The sequence below is a fragment of the Macrosteles quadrilineatus genome, unplaced genomic scaffold (assembly GCF_028750875.1).
Source record: "Macrosteles quadrilineatus isolate MER2022 unplaced genomic scaffold, UCM_ALF_1.0 Scaffold_2__2_contigs__length_208266976, whole genome shotgun sequence".
In the NCBI taxonomy this organism is placed as follows: Eukaryota; Metazoa; Arthropoda; class Insecta; order Hemiptera; family Cicadellidae; genus Macrosteles; species Macrosteles quadrilineatus.
The window spans coordinates 180081219-180097220 of NW_026542595.1; the positions used below are offsets into that span (position 1 = coordinate 180081219).

Consider the following 16002-nt stretch of genomic DNA (forward strand, 5'->3'; position numbering starts at 1 on the left):
ATTGATAGCGGAACCTAGCCTTGCCCTGTACGCCAGCGTAATGCAAAGCCTAGCCAAGGCCTAAGTTATTTTAATGTTAGTTAGCCTACACATTTAATTGGCTCAAGGACCATATTTAGCCTAAGGCATAGACTTTTTTCCAAACAGTTAATGGTTTACAGGCTAGGCCTATAGGGTTAAATGTGTCAACCTAAAGATTAGGCCTTTATACAACTCACCCAAGGGTTTCTAATATGAAAGTTACACCGCTTGGTAACTTATTTTGTACCTAAGTGCCTTTTACCACACAGCCTAGACAGTTCTTATATAATTATAAGATTCGTCCTTTTGCAATGTTTATGGGAAATGTCGGTAGGTACCGGTAGTCCTAACCATGTCCTAACTGTGTGATGATACAGCAATAAAATTTTACTTAAGAGCTACTAAACTAAGTAAATGCAATACAATAGCATAATAACAGCTAATGCTTATTGTTTTATTTGGACAACACTTGGAACAACACACAACAAACACTTTTAAAGACTATAAAAACTAACTTACAAGGGTGCACGGGGCTGGCACGGTAGAACGCATAACAATAAACTATCTTTTATACACTCAAGTGGGGCCTTGACTCAAATCCGACTTAAAAACAGACTTAAACACAACTTAAACACTTAAGACTTTGAAAACTCGCTATGGTATGGGGCACGGCAGGGGCAGACAAATGACAGAACGACAGAACAGTAAACAACTCTTTTGCTTCAATTGTATGAGAGTCGTTCATTTGAGATCAGCTCAATTTTATAGTTTGCGCATGCGCAGTAGGCTAGTCCAATTCCTGCCTTGAAACGCTCGCGAAAAAATTCATAGTTTTTTCTTCTCTTTACTTTTAAATGCTTTTCAGTTGTTCAGTTCTCTTCTCACTACTTCTCAGTTGTCATTGTCAGTGTCAGTTCCTTTCCTTCCAGAGCTGTTGTTGTCGTTGTCAGTTGTATTGTCATTCGTCGGTCTTCCGTCAATGCCTTCGCCTTGTCTAGTTTTGTCGTCCGTTGTCGCCGGTTTTTTGCCAATAAATTCTCTTTTGTTTAAGTTACTGTTACTGTTAAAGACTAGTTTTATGATTAAATTTTGAATTGAATAGACAACTACAAGTCTCAGGCCTGCGAGTGCTTCTTTTGTCAGTGAACGTTAAGCTTACAAGTTTCAGTTATGTAAGTAAAGTGATAAAACCACAACATTTTTCGTATAATATTGTTTAGGTAGGACTAGTATTTAATCAGTTTAAAATATTTTATCGCTTACCCTTAGCTATGCAATCATAGTCCTGGCTAAACCCTTTTTTGGTTCTTTGTTTGGTTCAAACACATTACCTAACCTAAAAATTCCCATCTTAAAGCAAGTAGGTGAGGTAGGCCTACTCTCTTTTAGGTCAGGTTAATTAATTGGAAAGGCAGTAAAAGGTAGGGATGAGCATCATAATTCATTGAGAAAGAGCTGCCAGATTAGTTAGGCTAGGTGAATAAGTTATTTTAACTCAAATTTGAAGGATGAACGTGGAATGGAGTGTGGTGATCTGAATTAGCTTTGTTACTGACTAAGATCAGCAGTTTAATTAGCCAGGATCATTTATTTAAAGCTTATGATCAGGTACAGCTGGGTCTTGATTTGAGCCATCTCAAAGCTACTGACTTTTCTCAGGATCGATCCGGTAACCTTTTGATTGTAAGGCGAGCACTAAGATACACCACTCAGGTACCTACCATCAATAAATAGGTCAACCAGCATCTTGGCCAATCGTAAAAACTATTTTCACTTCCTTGTGGCAGCAAACCTAACTATCATAATAGCTTATTGAAAAAAGTGGGTAAAAAGATATGTCTAGGCCTACGTAAGTTTGGGTTATGCATGTTAAGCTTTGACTTAGGCCTAGTGGCTGCACTTTACTTTAGGTCCTACACTCATTCGAATGAAAATATCGATCGATATATATCGATTATTCGATACCAAACGATATATTGATTGAAACAATCGAATAATCGATATTTTCATTCGGTTGTTTGTGTAGGACCGAAAGTAAAGTGCAGCCGTCCTAGTTTTCACCATGTAAGTTTAACTTCTAAATAGGCCTACCTACTTTTTTAGTCCTACAAATACAATATAAGTTAAGCAAAAATAATATAAGTACCGGTACAGTAGGTAATATGCTATCAATAAAGAGATGTTTAAGTTACCTAACCTAACTTGCTGTTACATTTCAAAATTCTGTTTGATATTCCCCACATGCCTTTTCTGTTAGGCTACCAAAGGGGATTTTGAAATTTATGGCCAATGCTTGGGGAGGGTTAAACGCGTGATTTGATATTGGAAAAATTGTTGTCGTTTTCTGATTTTCCGTGTTTATTTGACTTTTTCTGGGAAAACAACAGTCATTTTGAATTCATTGCGTTAAATTTATCATCATAATAGGTTAAAAAAATAATTCTCTTTTAACGCGGCGTCTGTGATTGATAGTTTACCAAGTTGCTTAACCTGAAGGTTTGCTGCGGCAGAGGTATTTGGTGCTTCCATTCTAATTATACTTTTTTATGTAGCTAAAAAAAATGGCGGAGGACCCAATGGACGTGTCTGCACCAACTGCCACTGAAATTGAATCCGCATCAGCTGTTGAAAATTCACAACCTCAGCCAGCAGAAACTGCAGAACAAGGATCTAGTGAGACCAAGGACACACCTACAAAAACTGATGAATCTGGAAAGAAAGTATACACAGAAGAAGAACGATTGAGACGAAAAGCATATTTCAAGTCTGTGCGGGATAGGAAAAAGTTAAATAGTGAGAGGTATAGGCAAAGGCAAAACCAAGCTAGAACGTCCCAAATAACCCCCAAGAGAAGAAACTTGCCTCCAAGGTCCATTCCGGATGTCAAAATTTCTTTCCAAATGACAAAAGAAGAAGACAAAGTTTTAGAGTTTTACAAAGTGAAGCTTTCAGCCCTAAAATCTACAAATGAACAGTTGCACAAAAGGCTGAACTTTCTCGTTAAAGAAAATATGCGTCTTTTGCAGGTATTTATTTCAACAGTTATTTAACAGATTAATAATCCCCCTGTTTGTTTAGAGTTAGTGACTTGGTTTATAGAGAATGTTTGAGAAGTATTCACTTTGTAGGCCTACTAATTTTTGGTTTTGTCTCCTTCCGTAACCTTTTAGATTTTTCGCTGTACTGGAACGTATTGCTTGGCAAACCTCTAGTTAGTATGTATTTAGGGCTACTTTAAAAATTGTGTTGGGGGTTAAGAAAAAAATTAAAAATTAGAGTTGTTTTGTTTTCTGTTTATAAGTTTAATTAACTATATCATACATCAGAGAAAATGATTATCTTGCTATATAAAAAATAAAATTCCACACAACCATTTGGGTTATCATCAATTGATTTAGAAACTTTTACTAAGCTTGTAAACTCAATTAGGCCTTCCACCATCTCCACCTTTGCCAACAAAACCAAGATAACCGAAAACGCCAAATAAATAAAGATCAATAAAGTCCTTCTTCTCCTACGTTGAGATTGTGCGCCAGGTTCGCTAGTAATAATTTAAGTCAAATACTTAAATAAATCAAATACTTACACTGTCAAACCATTTTTTAATTAGCCTAATGTTTTGTTTTCCAGATGGGGCCTCCATTGAAGACAGTATGATAGTCGTCCAGGTAATTCCTTACTATAATTTTTGTCTGTTCCATGGTGATATTTGTGTGTTTTATTTTAAATTCCTCTTTTATAGATATAGATGTTTGAATTCATTCTGTATTTAATAATGGATTATAAGCGAATAAAAGTAAGCAAAACGTGTTTTTAAATTATTTACCAACCCATTGAACTTAGCTATTCTTTTTCCTTTTTAAATAGTATCATCTCTCATAGACTGTACTAGGATATTCAAAAAGAATTTTGACAGAAACTAAATAAGATGTTACCTTAGAAAGAACAATGAAACAGATAGCCTATATTCAAGGAAGACAGGATCATTAAATAAATTTGTTGTCATACTGCAGCAATAACAGCCGTTTAAAATGCATGTGTCTAAAGTAGCATTTCTACTGTTAAAAGCGCTTTTGGCCCATAGGGAGTAAAAATCAGCATTTATCGAAAGTATGTATCGATTTTTTAGTTGGTTTTAGCTTATTGTTGCCTTGTTGTAAATAGTTCGACATATCTATAGTATAATGTAGCCTACACTAATACAATCGTAATAGACGATTGAATCACTTACTAAAAACATGCTTGTTTCCAATGTTTCCATAAGCAAATTAAATTAAAAACAAGTTAGAAGTCGTTTTGAGAGGTTATCTTTAAATGAAAACTATTTTGGTTTTGTAATGTAGTTTGTTCAAATAATAGTGCAATATAACAAAAAATATAGTTCATCACACGGACAAAAAATGTGTCTTTTCAACCCTCGCTAATTTTTTACAACCTCGCCTTGATCGTAAAACTTGAGCTGGGGTCGAAAACAGTCACTTTATGCCCAAGTGATAAAATATACAATTTTTACTACTATTTACTGGCTATTTAAGACAAATCTGGAGTATTTTTTAACTCTTGCCGGCACCTCTGATGGCACAAACATCTGGCTAGACAACATTTTCAGCTAATAACAACGTTAACATTTTTATGTGAATAATTAACAAATTTTACGCTTTATTGTTATAATTTATATAGCACAATTTAGGAACTTTTTCTTGCTGGTTGATAATGTATTTTGTAGATTATGTTTTTTACTCATTTGGGTTAATAAAGTACAAGGTTGTGTTCTCTTTTATGTTTATTAAAAAAAATTAAATAAATTATAGTCAGTCTGTTAGTTTGTTCTTCGTTAGTTAAATTTTAAAGCACAGTAACACCTTGATGATTTTACATTATTCAACTAATTGAGTATTTTTCAAGGATTTAATTTTGAAACAATAAAATAACTCAGACTTTTGTATAATGCGATATGGTGAACAAATTCTGAAGTTTTGCTGTAAAAGCAGTTACATACAGAAAATTTAATGGAGAAGATAAAAACTAGACAGGAAATAGGACTTACTAGTTTTTACTTAAGGAATCGGAACACATTTCAACCTTATAGCTCCGTATTTATAAATTCTTTGACATATTATTGCAATGAAATTATTCACAATAGATAGATTTATGTCTAGCCGTACACTAAAGTTTACTTGAAAAGTGAGGTTTATAACAAAACTATACCTGCACGTACAAGTTTTTGTGCTATTACTGCAATGGATATCTATATTAAACTGAAGCTTTGACTATCAATACAGCTTCAGTATCCAATAGTCAATGACGGAAGTCTCTAGATTTTAAGAGAATGTCAGTCAAACCAACAAGTTTTACCCAGGCATAGTGGTTAATCAGGTTTGATCAAGGATCAGTTAAGAGAGGGTCTACAGTAAAAGTTGTGCAAAAAGCTCAAATCATTAAGTTTTAATTCACAGTATTTCTTTTTAATTAGATCTTCCATTTCTTGAAGTAGAGTGGTTGAAGGTTTTTAATGCATTGATAAATTTGATACATTAAAATTTGATTCATCAAGGTTTCGCAGTATTTACGATAGACTGTGTGTGATGTTCAGCTGTCTAATTAGGTAATAATCTAGAAATATCCTTTGTACTGGATTATTTGACGAAAGTGATCTGCTATCATTTGGGAATTCGGTAAACTCCAGTTTTGGTAGTCTTTTGTGGTAAGATGCACTAGTCCAGTTGCCTAGGGCAAAAGGTTTCTCTGAGGCAGTGTAGGCGATGATCAGACCAGTACTTCTGCAACAGATATTGGAATGTCGATGAAAAGCGTTCTGGTATTGTGAAGATTCAAACATTAAATGGCACTAACAAAATAACTAGTGATCCGATTAAAGAGTTTTATTTATTTCTTAAACATTGATGCTATCTTGTTTCTGGAGCATCTTCAAAATTGTAATATTATTCATTGTAGAGATTACTGATCAAGTAAATGAGTCCAGTTATTTATTGAACTCGTTAAATATCTGTTACTGTACTTACCCAGCAGAACAGTGTTCCCCCATCAGAACCATAGTGGTTTTGGGTTTGCATTTACCACGGATATAATCCAAATATCCTTTGCATTTCCAACCGAGAAAACCAACTTTGCTGTTGATGGACTCGGCAAAGTATATTGTAGCTCGACGGTGATTACAGTTGAGAAAATCTAGACAACATAATATATCACATTGGATAAAAATCTTCATTTGAGTGAAATAAATATTACAGATTGGGTGCTTGTTGTGGTTGTACCGGCCACTTCACACCACAGGCCTCTGCATATTCTGCTGTGAGGTGTGGCATCTTTAAGGGTCTCTTACACTGATTATTTAACACTAAATTAAGTATAGAAAATATATACATTTTATGGTCTATTTGGTTTATACAGCACGATACGAGTTACCGCGGATGCCAGAACGTGCTACAACAGTTTGATATCAATTATTTATTAATTTTGTCTGACTTTCCATAATATATTGTGATTATTTTCAACCCTCATATATATTCATATATATATATATTCATATAAACACCTCCTATGAATATATCTGTACTGAAATTTAATGTCTATCACTATTCAATTACCTATCTTCATTAGTTTTTGTCAACTGCTTTAAATGGATTGTTATTTTGTCACAAATCAAACAGCTGTTCTTCTCCAAACACAGGCCTATATCACTTATCAGTTTTTGTCTAAAATTAATGCTAATCCTTATTTGCAAAGAATAAATAAATTAAAATTTCTAAACTGTACCTTGTTTATCATCAAAACACCCGGGTTGAGTGATTCCTCCATTCATATAGAAATCAATGTGGCCACAAGTTTGAATGTCTCCCTGCAAGCCGCCGTTTGTGTGAATCACGTCGACAAATTTGGCATCACTAGGATCAAGTCTACGAGTCTTACTCATCAGCGTAAATCCAGGGCCTGCAGGGTCTAAGCCTGTAGAATGTTTAAAACAAGTTTAGTTAATCTATATATTTATGGATACTGTATTACTATTTTTAGTTATTAACCAATGACAAATTCTAATGCCGCCAATGTTGTCCACGTTGATTGTTTAAACACATAACCAATTACAATTCAACTCCAATATACTCCAAAAATATGCAATTCCCCTTAAAATAAAATCTTCTGGATAGGACTAGACATCCTAGGCTTCCACGATAAGGTTTTGTGTTTCTACAAAATTAGCATTTTTTTATGTTTTTCTAAGGGAACAGTCCAAACCGTATCCATAACTTTGGTAATTTTGTGTTAAATAAAACAAAACATTATTGCCCTCCATTTATATTCCGAAATGATTCATTTTAACATATTTATTTGCTTCACAAAGAACAATAATTAACAATAGTAATGCAAACTGAAATAGTAAAACTAACCTGTTATTCTCGGAAGTTTATTTTTCCCCAGAGTGTTGGCCAAATAGTTAGCGACTTGTGCCCCTAGACTGAAGCCTATGATGTGTATATCGTTGGATTTGTGTCGGCGCAACCCTGTCACTACCGGAGCCAAACACTTTCCTACGTGTTCTATGTTGACAATAGCTGTAAGGTAGCACCATGACTTCTCCACCAGTTTAGGGTAGTTGACCATCCATATGTTTGCATCATTCTGCTTCAGATATTCTAAAAAAAATAATAATCATTTACCCTCTCTAGTTGATAATTGACACTACAGAGAAGGAAGGTTCAGATGGTTCTGGTACACTTGAGAGCGGACGGTTGTCCCATAAGCGAGATTCCTCAGTACCTTACTTCTTTGTGGTGACACTTTCGAGACCAAAAAGAAGTCCATTTGACAAAAAGTTTCAAACTACTGTAAATGTGCCAAGAGAGCGCTTCAATGTTGGTTTATAAACTTTAATATTTTACTGGAACTAATTTAGTTCTGGTGTTCTATAATTTTGACTAGACGTGAAAAATGCTTGTAAAATACAAAAACCCTACCTGCCTTAATATTTTGCAGAACGTCTAAATTCATATCAGTATTAAAACCATGGATGATTATTTTGTTTGGGTTCTTTGGATTGAAGTTGGAAGATGTTAGGTTGTCTGATGACTCGAAGAATTCAATGTATTGTCCATTTTCAGGATTTTCTCTGAAATAGAATAGGTACATAGAGTAACACAATATATTATTTTCTTAATTGTTCACAAACCAACGTTAGAGGGAAATCTTGAAAAGACTGTGAAAGACTCATGAAATCAGTATGGATATAAACAAATATATTCCTAGGCCCAAGTCCAATAAACAATATAAAAAGTTGCACTTTAATGTTTTCACATTAGTTTGTCGTTTTAAAAATAGTCGTTAAAAGCATTATTGTTGTTTTACATTTAGCCTGCTCATACATTTTTGGTTTCAAGTTTAAACTCTACTTTGCTTGGCATATTTTGATTTGGAATGTTTTGTGTGTTTTAACGCCATTTGCATTTTTTATGTTTTTTATTGGGTCTGATGATAATGGGAGTGTCGAAACAAAATCGATCACCACTTACCATCTTTTATATGTATTTAGCCTCTTGTGAGTCAACAGTATAAGTGTAAATATATTGTTACAAGTGGTATTAGACTTTTTTTGTATTTTCAGGTAATTTATTAACATGTTGGTTTTTTTTAAGGAGTCAGTTTTTACTGCCATAAAAGCTGTATCCTCATAGAGGCTATTTGGAAATTAATTTTTATCATTTAATCGGTAACAGTTTGCGAAATTACTTAGGGTTAATAGCAGTTAATCTAGATTGTTCTGAGTGAGCTTCTTGATATAAGGCTTTGCATGACTTGAATTATGATAAATATAAAACTTATGTAAGACATCAGATCAATAAAGGTACAAAGTATATAATATTTAACTACAGACTGACTTAATGTGACATGATGTACCTGGTATACAAATATAACTGTATATAGTCTGGGTCAGGGCATGGCTCTGGCTCTGCCACCACCAAACATGGTCCTACGTGATGTTTTTTGGTGTACACAAGATCTAAAACACAACACCTCTGAATCACTCTCATACTAAATATAAGGTAATGCCTGGAATACGGTGTCAGGTGGTCCTAGTTTTAGCTTGACGAACAATATTTTTTTTTACTAAAGGTTCAATTTCAATTTTTGTGGGATTGGTTTTTAACTATTCACAAACACTTGTAAAAAAACAAATAACCATCCATCTAAAACTAAAATCATCCGACACTAATCCAGACAAGTTCACCCTTTGGTCCGAACATTGCACTTGAATATCGATACAAAAAATTAAATAATTTAAAGTTAATACAACTTGACCACTCCCTTCCTCTACACAGCAGTTTTTCAAATGTTTGATAGGCGATTTTTTTAAACTTCTAAAACAATCAAATAAATGGTAAATATATAATTTAATTTATGGTACATTGATGGTAAATATTATGAAGTCAGTTGGATTATTTTCAAAATGTAAAGAATTTCCAGCTGCGAGGGGGAACAGGGTTCACTCAAGCCACTGGCAATTTTTGTGGGAGATTTTATTTCTCATATTTTCTATGATATTTTATCAAGTTCTTCTACAAGTAACCCAAATTTTTAAATTAAATTCATAAACTCTATTAATTCTTGCAATACAATTTTGGTTATTCATTATTAATATTTCTTCATTGCAACAACACGATGTCTCCATGAGCCCAAGAAGACGCCCCTTAATTTCACCGTGATCACAAAATGTTTTTTTTTATCACGAAATGTGATTTTGGTATTTTTATGACCTTTAATTTTATGTAGCATGTTTTATTGTTGTATTATTGGCTTTTGCATTAAGTTACCATGACAAGATCGATTGAATGTATTTTGCTTGAATATCAATAAATGTCTTATGTCTTTATGTCTTGCAGAGTTAAATAGATTTATCCAATTTAACAAATTTGACTAGTAACTAAGCAAATTTAAAGCATTACTTACCCAAAAGTAAAGCCAAAATTAAAATTTGTAAGCTGAAGTTGGTCTTCATTTGTTTTGAATTCAGATTTGTTTAATCCAAGACAGTTAGTTGCATCCAGTAAAACTGATTCTGTTATTTATTTTACAAGAATCGGTTGTGAATCATCTAAAACCAATCTGACTGTAGTAATTTTATAAGAATATAACTATGTTTCATGAACCAACTCTTCAGTTGATTCTTGTATTAATGACATATCTATTTTTTTCTTTGTTTTGCTGTACCGGTATTTAAAGGTGGCAATTTCTATAATAGTATCTATACAACAACTTATTTGTACTACCTCCAAAAGTAACTTTAAATTTATATCTTAAATCTGTAATTTAGAAAAATAATCCTCAAAGAACGGAAGATTGAAGATAACCGTTATATTTATGATTTATTTTAAAATTTTAAAACCTGTATCAATATTGAGTTGGAATACATATTTTTCAATTATTGGTATCCTTTTAATAAAAAGATATTTTTTCAACTCGTAGGCCTATGTAAACAATGTAGCTTAGTTTTGTCTCCTAAATATTTTTTTACTTCAAAATAGAAAACATATTCATTCAACATGTTATTGGTTGTACACATAATTATGCACTGGTTTCTCAACCAAAATTTAGATTTAGATGAATAGGTTCATTTACTAGAATAATTTCTCTAAACATCGTTAATTTAACACATATTATTGATTTCTCCACCAAAATTTAGATAAATAGGTTCATAGACTAGAATAATGTCGCTAAGAAATTAGGCCTACTTACCGTAATAATAAATACTGTAACATACTCAAGATGAATATACTCACAACAATATGGCTGTACTGGATGTCATGTTCAAGGCATTGGTTGTATAACAAACCAATCACAGACTAGTTTCTGACCAACTGGCCAACTGGGTCAGTGAAGGCTACTAACATTCCACTGTAAGATCAGCTGTTGTAACAATCACCTTGCAGCTTATCCAATCAGCTGTTAATCCTGCTGGTGCCTTATGGTTATAACCTTGCTGGTGCCATAGTGATTATAGTGGTCTAAATTGTTTCTACTCTTGGTAAGGCTTATTAATCTTAACATTCATAGATGACTTGGAGGAATATTATTTAGTTATCATTTTTATTTTGATCTGACTTTTTTGTTTTTTTTTAATTGAAAGTAATATCTCAAATTTAAGGTCATTGGTCTTTATTAAAAAGTGTTTGAAAACATACAAAGCTGTTATCACAAAAACGGTACTGTAATTAGGTATATCAAATTTGAAAACAAATCACTGTAGTTCTAAGTTTAATATTTTCATTTCGTACAAGGTACAAAACAACCATTTACTTTGATGTAATTGTGTATGTTTATTCATCTTCAAATAATCAAATATGTTATGCATGATATTTTTATTTGAAAATAAATTTTGAATAGCTAAAATTACTACTTACTTTCCGTATTCCGGAAATCAGACTTCGCTTTTCCAAAAATTAGCTACCGATATGGCTTTGTTATTCGCATGTAAAAGATCATCTAATGTGCAAGACTGGTCTAGGCGTGGGCAGATCAGCAGATGGCCAAGATCCTGAACAGCACCACACGCGCACAAGATGTTTTCTTCGTCTGGTAAGAGACCCCATTTCTGCATGTTTGTCTTGCATTTTGGTACCTCAACCCTAATTCGATTTAGGGTCTTCCACACCGTGTAATGAAGGCCTCCATCAGGAGCCAGTTCCTCCCTGACTGGTATGGGAGGGTTAGTCAACGTGGCCTCCCACCTTGCCACCCGATTGATGGAGAGTGATCCATCCAGGACTCGTGTCTGTTATAAAAAGCTCTTTCTGGACCGAAGCCGTCGCTCTGCAGGTTGGTGGCCGTGTAATGGGTGACGAGGGTCTGTCTCTTGCTTAGTCCTTTCTGTGTTGGTAGTGACATCACGTCGGATTGATGGAGGGGCGATCCCTATGATAGGATAGAGTTTGTGTACTGGGGTTGGTTTTAAAATCCCAGTTACAATCCGAGCCATGTCATTGACTGCAATATCAACCTCTTTTGCATGTGACGATGCATTCCATACTGGTGCAGCGTACTCCGCAGCCGACAACACTGAGCGCTAAAGGTGAGGTTCTGAGGACATTGGGGTTAGCACCCCAGCATCTGCTGGTGAGCTTCCTGATGATATTATTCCTTGCTGAGACTTTACCTCTTGTCGCAGTGCAATGCGCCTTAAATGTCAGTGTGTGGTCCAGTATGACACCAAGATATTTGGGTGTAGGACAATGCTGAAGACGGTCTCCCCGCCACCTCACATTCAACTCACGGCCTGCTTCTCTATTGTTTAGGTGAAAGGCACAATCTTGGGTCTTAGCAGGGTTCGGCTTGAGGTGATTTGCGTCATAGTACTGGGAAAGTTCATTTATAGTCATAGTCAGCTTCTGTTCCACCTCTTCAAAACTACTACCTTGTGCCGCCACCGCCGTATCATCGGCATATATATACTGACGTGTAGCGTTTGGCAACGGTTGGTCGTTAGTGTAAATCTTATAAAGAGCTGGGGCTAAGACGCTACCCTGAGGCAATCCATTTCTTTGATTCCTCCATCTACTTTTCTTGCCCTGAAGGGACACGATAAACCGCCTGTTATGAAGAAAAATGCCTATCATTGAAGTTGCACAGAAGGAACCTCCCCGAAGATTGTGACCATTCCACGCTATGAACGACATCACAATCGGGCGCACCCCGGGCAATGCTGACATGTCAGCGGCAAATCCTTCTACAACCGGACGACTTCGAAAAATGAATCTGCTAAAATTACTTTACTAAAATCAAAATAAATTAATTTTGTAAACGACATAAATCTCAATTTTGTATATTGTAGCCTATGAGGACCTAATGATTGAACTGTATCTATAGAACAATCATCAATTATTATTGAGTTTGATTATACATATGATTTTATACCTTCAGTGATAGTTTTTAATCTTGCTGAGTTAGTATAGAATTAATTAAACACACTTACTTTCTTGGATATTTCATAAATAAACAGTAGCTGCTAACAAAACTTGTATTGTTCAATATCTTTTCCTCGTCTTAACTAAGGAATATTGTACACTGTCTTGTTTGTTGACTGTTTTGAAGATAATGAGTTGGCATTGCTTATCATTATGCACTCAAGCACAGACAATATAATACTTTAATTAATGCTCAAGAGTCAGAAAAGTAGTTTTTTTTTATCAGTTAAATTAGGAAAATAACCATTGATAGTATCGCAATTTTGAAAACTGGTAACAGTTGTGGTTGTAGTAAATTACTAGTTAAGTTAGACAAAATAAAAAGGTTTAAATTTTATTTGAAGATTCAATACTGCCTTAGTATAAACTTTAAAATATCGTTTTCCCTTTTTTGTTTAATTTGTCTACCAAAACAAACTAAGTAAATGATCCCATTTGTTTCCCTTGAATATAATTTTAAAATCAGAGTAGCAAGAATACATGAACATAAGAAAATATGTTTTTGTTTGGTTAGGAAAGGCTGCTAAACTTGGACACACATTAGGATTAAATCAAAACAAAAACAGATGAGTAAGGATTATTTGCAAGGACAAACCATCTAACTCTTCTTAAGGTCATTTAGTCACTTCTTAAAACTAATTTGTGATTACCTTCGTCTTATTTATTTACCAAAAATCCCAGTATCACTGAAACATTACAAAGAAAAAATATATCAGACTATTTTTTATGTCGTTTTATAGTATTTTATAGCTGTAAACAATAATAAAATGTATATGTATATTATTTAATTATGTATTTTATATGTATTTAGGATATGTTTACACAATTTTATATACTTCTAAAAAAAAGGCGCATACCTGTCTGAAAAAAAATATTTGATTTTTTATGATGTTTTATAGGCCTAGTATTTTATAGCTGAACATAATAATAAAATGTATATATAACTAGTGGCTTGTAGGGACATAAGTCCCTAAAAAGCTGAAATGTAAAACAACATATTGCAATTCCGGTATTTAAACAAACTCAGAATAACATTATCTATGTGTCAGAATAGGCATCCCTACACCATATCTTTTGTGTAAAAACCAGTTTGTTGTTCTTTTTTGTTGCTTTTGTTGATGTCATTTTCAATAAATAATTTGAATCACTCCAGTGGTTTAACATTAAAAGGCAGCAAACATATCATTGTTTGTGAATAAATACTGGTTTACTTAGGTAGCTTTGGTCTTATGGTTAATGAGGATAAAAAAAAGCTGCTCTGTTTGGAATTTAAAAAATTAATTGGAGGATCGCCTTCAGATGAATTGAAGACACCTGCAATTTCATCTGCAGTATGCTTATTATACCTACGACGATCCATATTTATCCTGTCTACAAACCTAAGTTCTAATTCACTGTCACCTTGTACAACCATTTCTTCCGAAGCTCTTTTGTAAATTTGTGCAAATGGATTTTCTAATAGAATTTCTGCTAGTTTTGACAATATTTCAGGTTTTAAGTCACTATTTTCTCGACGCCTTTTACGAATTTCTGTTGCTGTTGATGTGTCAATAATGTACCATTGGCCATACACGGGGTATTCATCATGTTGAGGCAGCAAATCTGAGATTGAACGATAAATCTGTCCTTGAATTTTGAAACAGTATGGTCCTTTTCCTGGAATATCTTTCTTACTGGCTGAAAAATAAGCAAAAGCCATCGCACTGTTGTATTGTCGAATGAATTTATACAGTTGTGGGCTCTCTTCAAACAAATTTTTAAGTTCTACATTAGTTTTTGGCTGAGGAAGGTTAATAAGTCCGTTATGGCAACATGTCATAAAATGATTATTCGTTAGTTCTTCTCTAAAATGAAGAGCACTACATTGAATGCACTCTTGGTCCAGTAATCCTGCATCATGGATATTTACATTTCTCTCGTCTACCATGGGTCTCCTAAAAAGGGGTTGTAACATATCTTGATTAAGTTCGTCATTATCTACTCTTGCTCTTCTACGCGCACTGTCATTCCTATGAACAGCTCCCCGCCTTTGTGGTCTTCCCCTGGCGTTCATATTAATTACAGTACTTATAATGAAAAGAATATATATCCAGCAGCCTACATACCAAAACATCTTGAATCCCTGGTGATTTTATGAAAGTATGATCGAATATGATTACTCTACGTTGTATATTCACTGCACTAAAAAAATATTTACTTACGAAGGAATGCAAATACACCAGTTTAGAACCAATAACATTTGTAGGTTATTTTAGTTGTATATATTAACACAACCTTAACCTTAAAATGTGTAGAAATATAAAGAAAACAACATCATTCAAAATAAACTTGAACATATGATTTAAAAATAAAAACAAAACAGAAGTTAGATTTAATTTCGACTCTTTGATTATTTATACAGAATATTTATTCTATGTCGTTTATTCCTTTAACACGACAATAACGTAAAAGTATGAAAAAAATTAAACTTAAGTATATGATTTAAATATAAACAAAGAATGGAGACGTTTTTCCGATTAATCTTCAAGATTTCAGTTTTATTATAGTATACATTTCATAGTTGACTGGCTAAAAGTTGCGTGTATTGATCACCGTTTTCAAGATATAGCACGATCAGCTGTATTGAAGTAAACAGAAATCAGCAGTAAATGACTTCTGTTTTAATTTCAAAAGATGTAAACAAATTAAACCCCATGTTGTTTTAATGGGAAAAGTTTTATTCTGTTGCGAATTTATGGTAAAAAAATACCCCCGCCGCAGCAAACCTGCCGTCTAAGCGAATTTCCATTTGGCCGAATTGATTTTCAATTGATCTATTTAAATAACATTAGGTTTAACGAGTACCTAGGTTTGCTGCTACAGGGAAACTAATAAAGTAGTGTGTTTTTAGTAAAATATTTATAGCTTACTATAAAATAAATAAATTTGCCAAGTTTGATCAAAATATATCTATAAACAAGCAAACTACAACATTTTTCAATATTCTCCATAAGAATAACATGGGAATTTT

General features: G+C 33.6%; 3 protein-coding genes across 3 annotated transcripts in view; 2 read left to right on the forward strand and 1 right to left on the reverse strand.

The window, feature by feature from the left end:
* Positions 1-986: 986 nt before the first annotated feature.
* Positions 987-3828, forward strand: LOC128985753 (uncharacterized). Its single transcript, XM_054405600.1, has 3 exons — positions 987-1193; positions 2574-3047; positions 3652-3828. Exons 2-3 carry the CDS (start codon positions 2583-2585, stop codon positions 3676-3678), a joined length of 492 nt encoding a protein of 163 aa, XP_054261575.1. The 5' UTR covers positions 987-1193; positions 2574-2582; the 3' UTR covers positions 3679-3828.
* A 958-nt stretch (positions 3829-4786) lies between these two features.
* LOC128985750 (lipase member I-like) lies at positions 4787-13114 on the reverse strand. The gene is made up of 8 exons (XM_054405597.1): positions 13001-13114; positions 9982-10126; positions 8932-9034; positions 7995-8146; positions 7428-7673; positions 6799-6987; positions 6045-6210; positions 4787-5801 (listed from the first exon to the last, which is right to left on the reverse strand). Exons 2-8 carry the CDS (start codon positions 10028-10030, stop codon positions 5588-5590), a joined length of 1119 nt encoding a protein of 372 aa, XP_054261572.1. The 5' UTR covers positions 10031-10126; positions 13001-13114; the 3' UTR covers positions 4787-5587.
* The window catches only part of LOC128985749 (sushi, von Willebrand factor type A, EGF and pentraxin domain-containing protein 1-like), a 67383-nt gene continuing 62939 nt past the window's right edge, over positions 11559-16002 (forward strand). Inside the window, exon 1 of the mRNA XM_054405596.1 lies at positions 11559-11607. Within this exon, the coding sequence (XP_054261571.1) occupies positions 11592-11607 (16 nt within the window). The 5' untranslated portion in view covers positions 11559-11591. The remainder of the gene's footprint in view (positions 11608-16002) is intronic.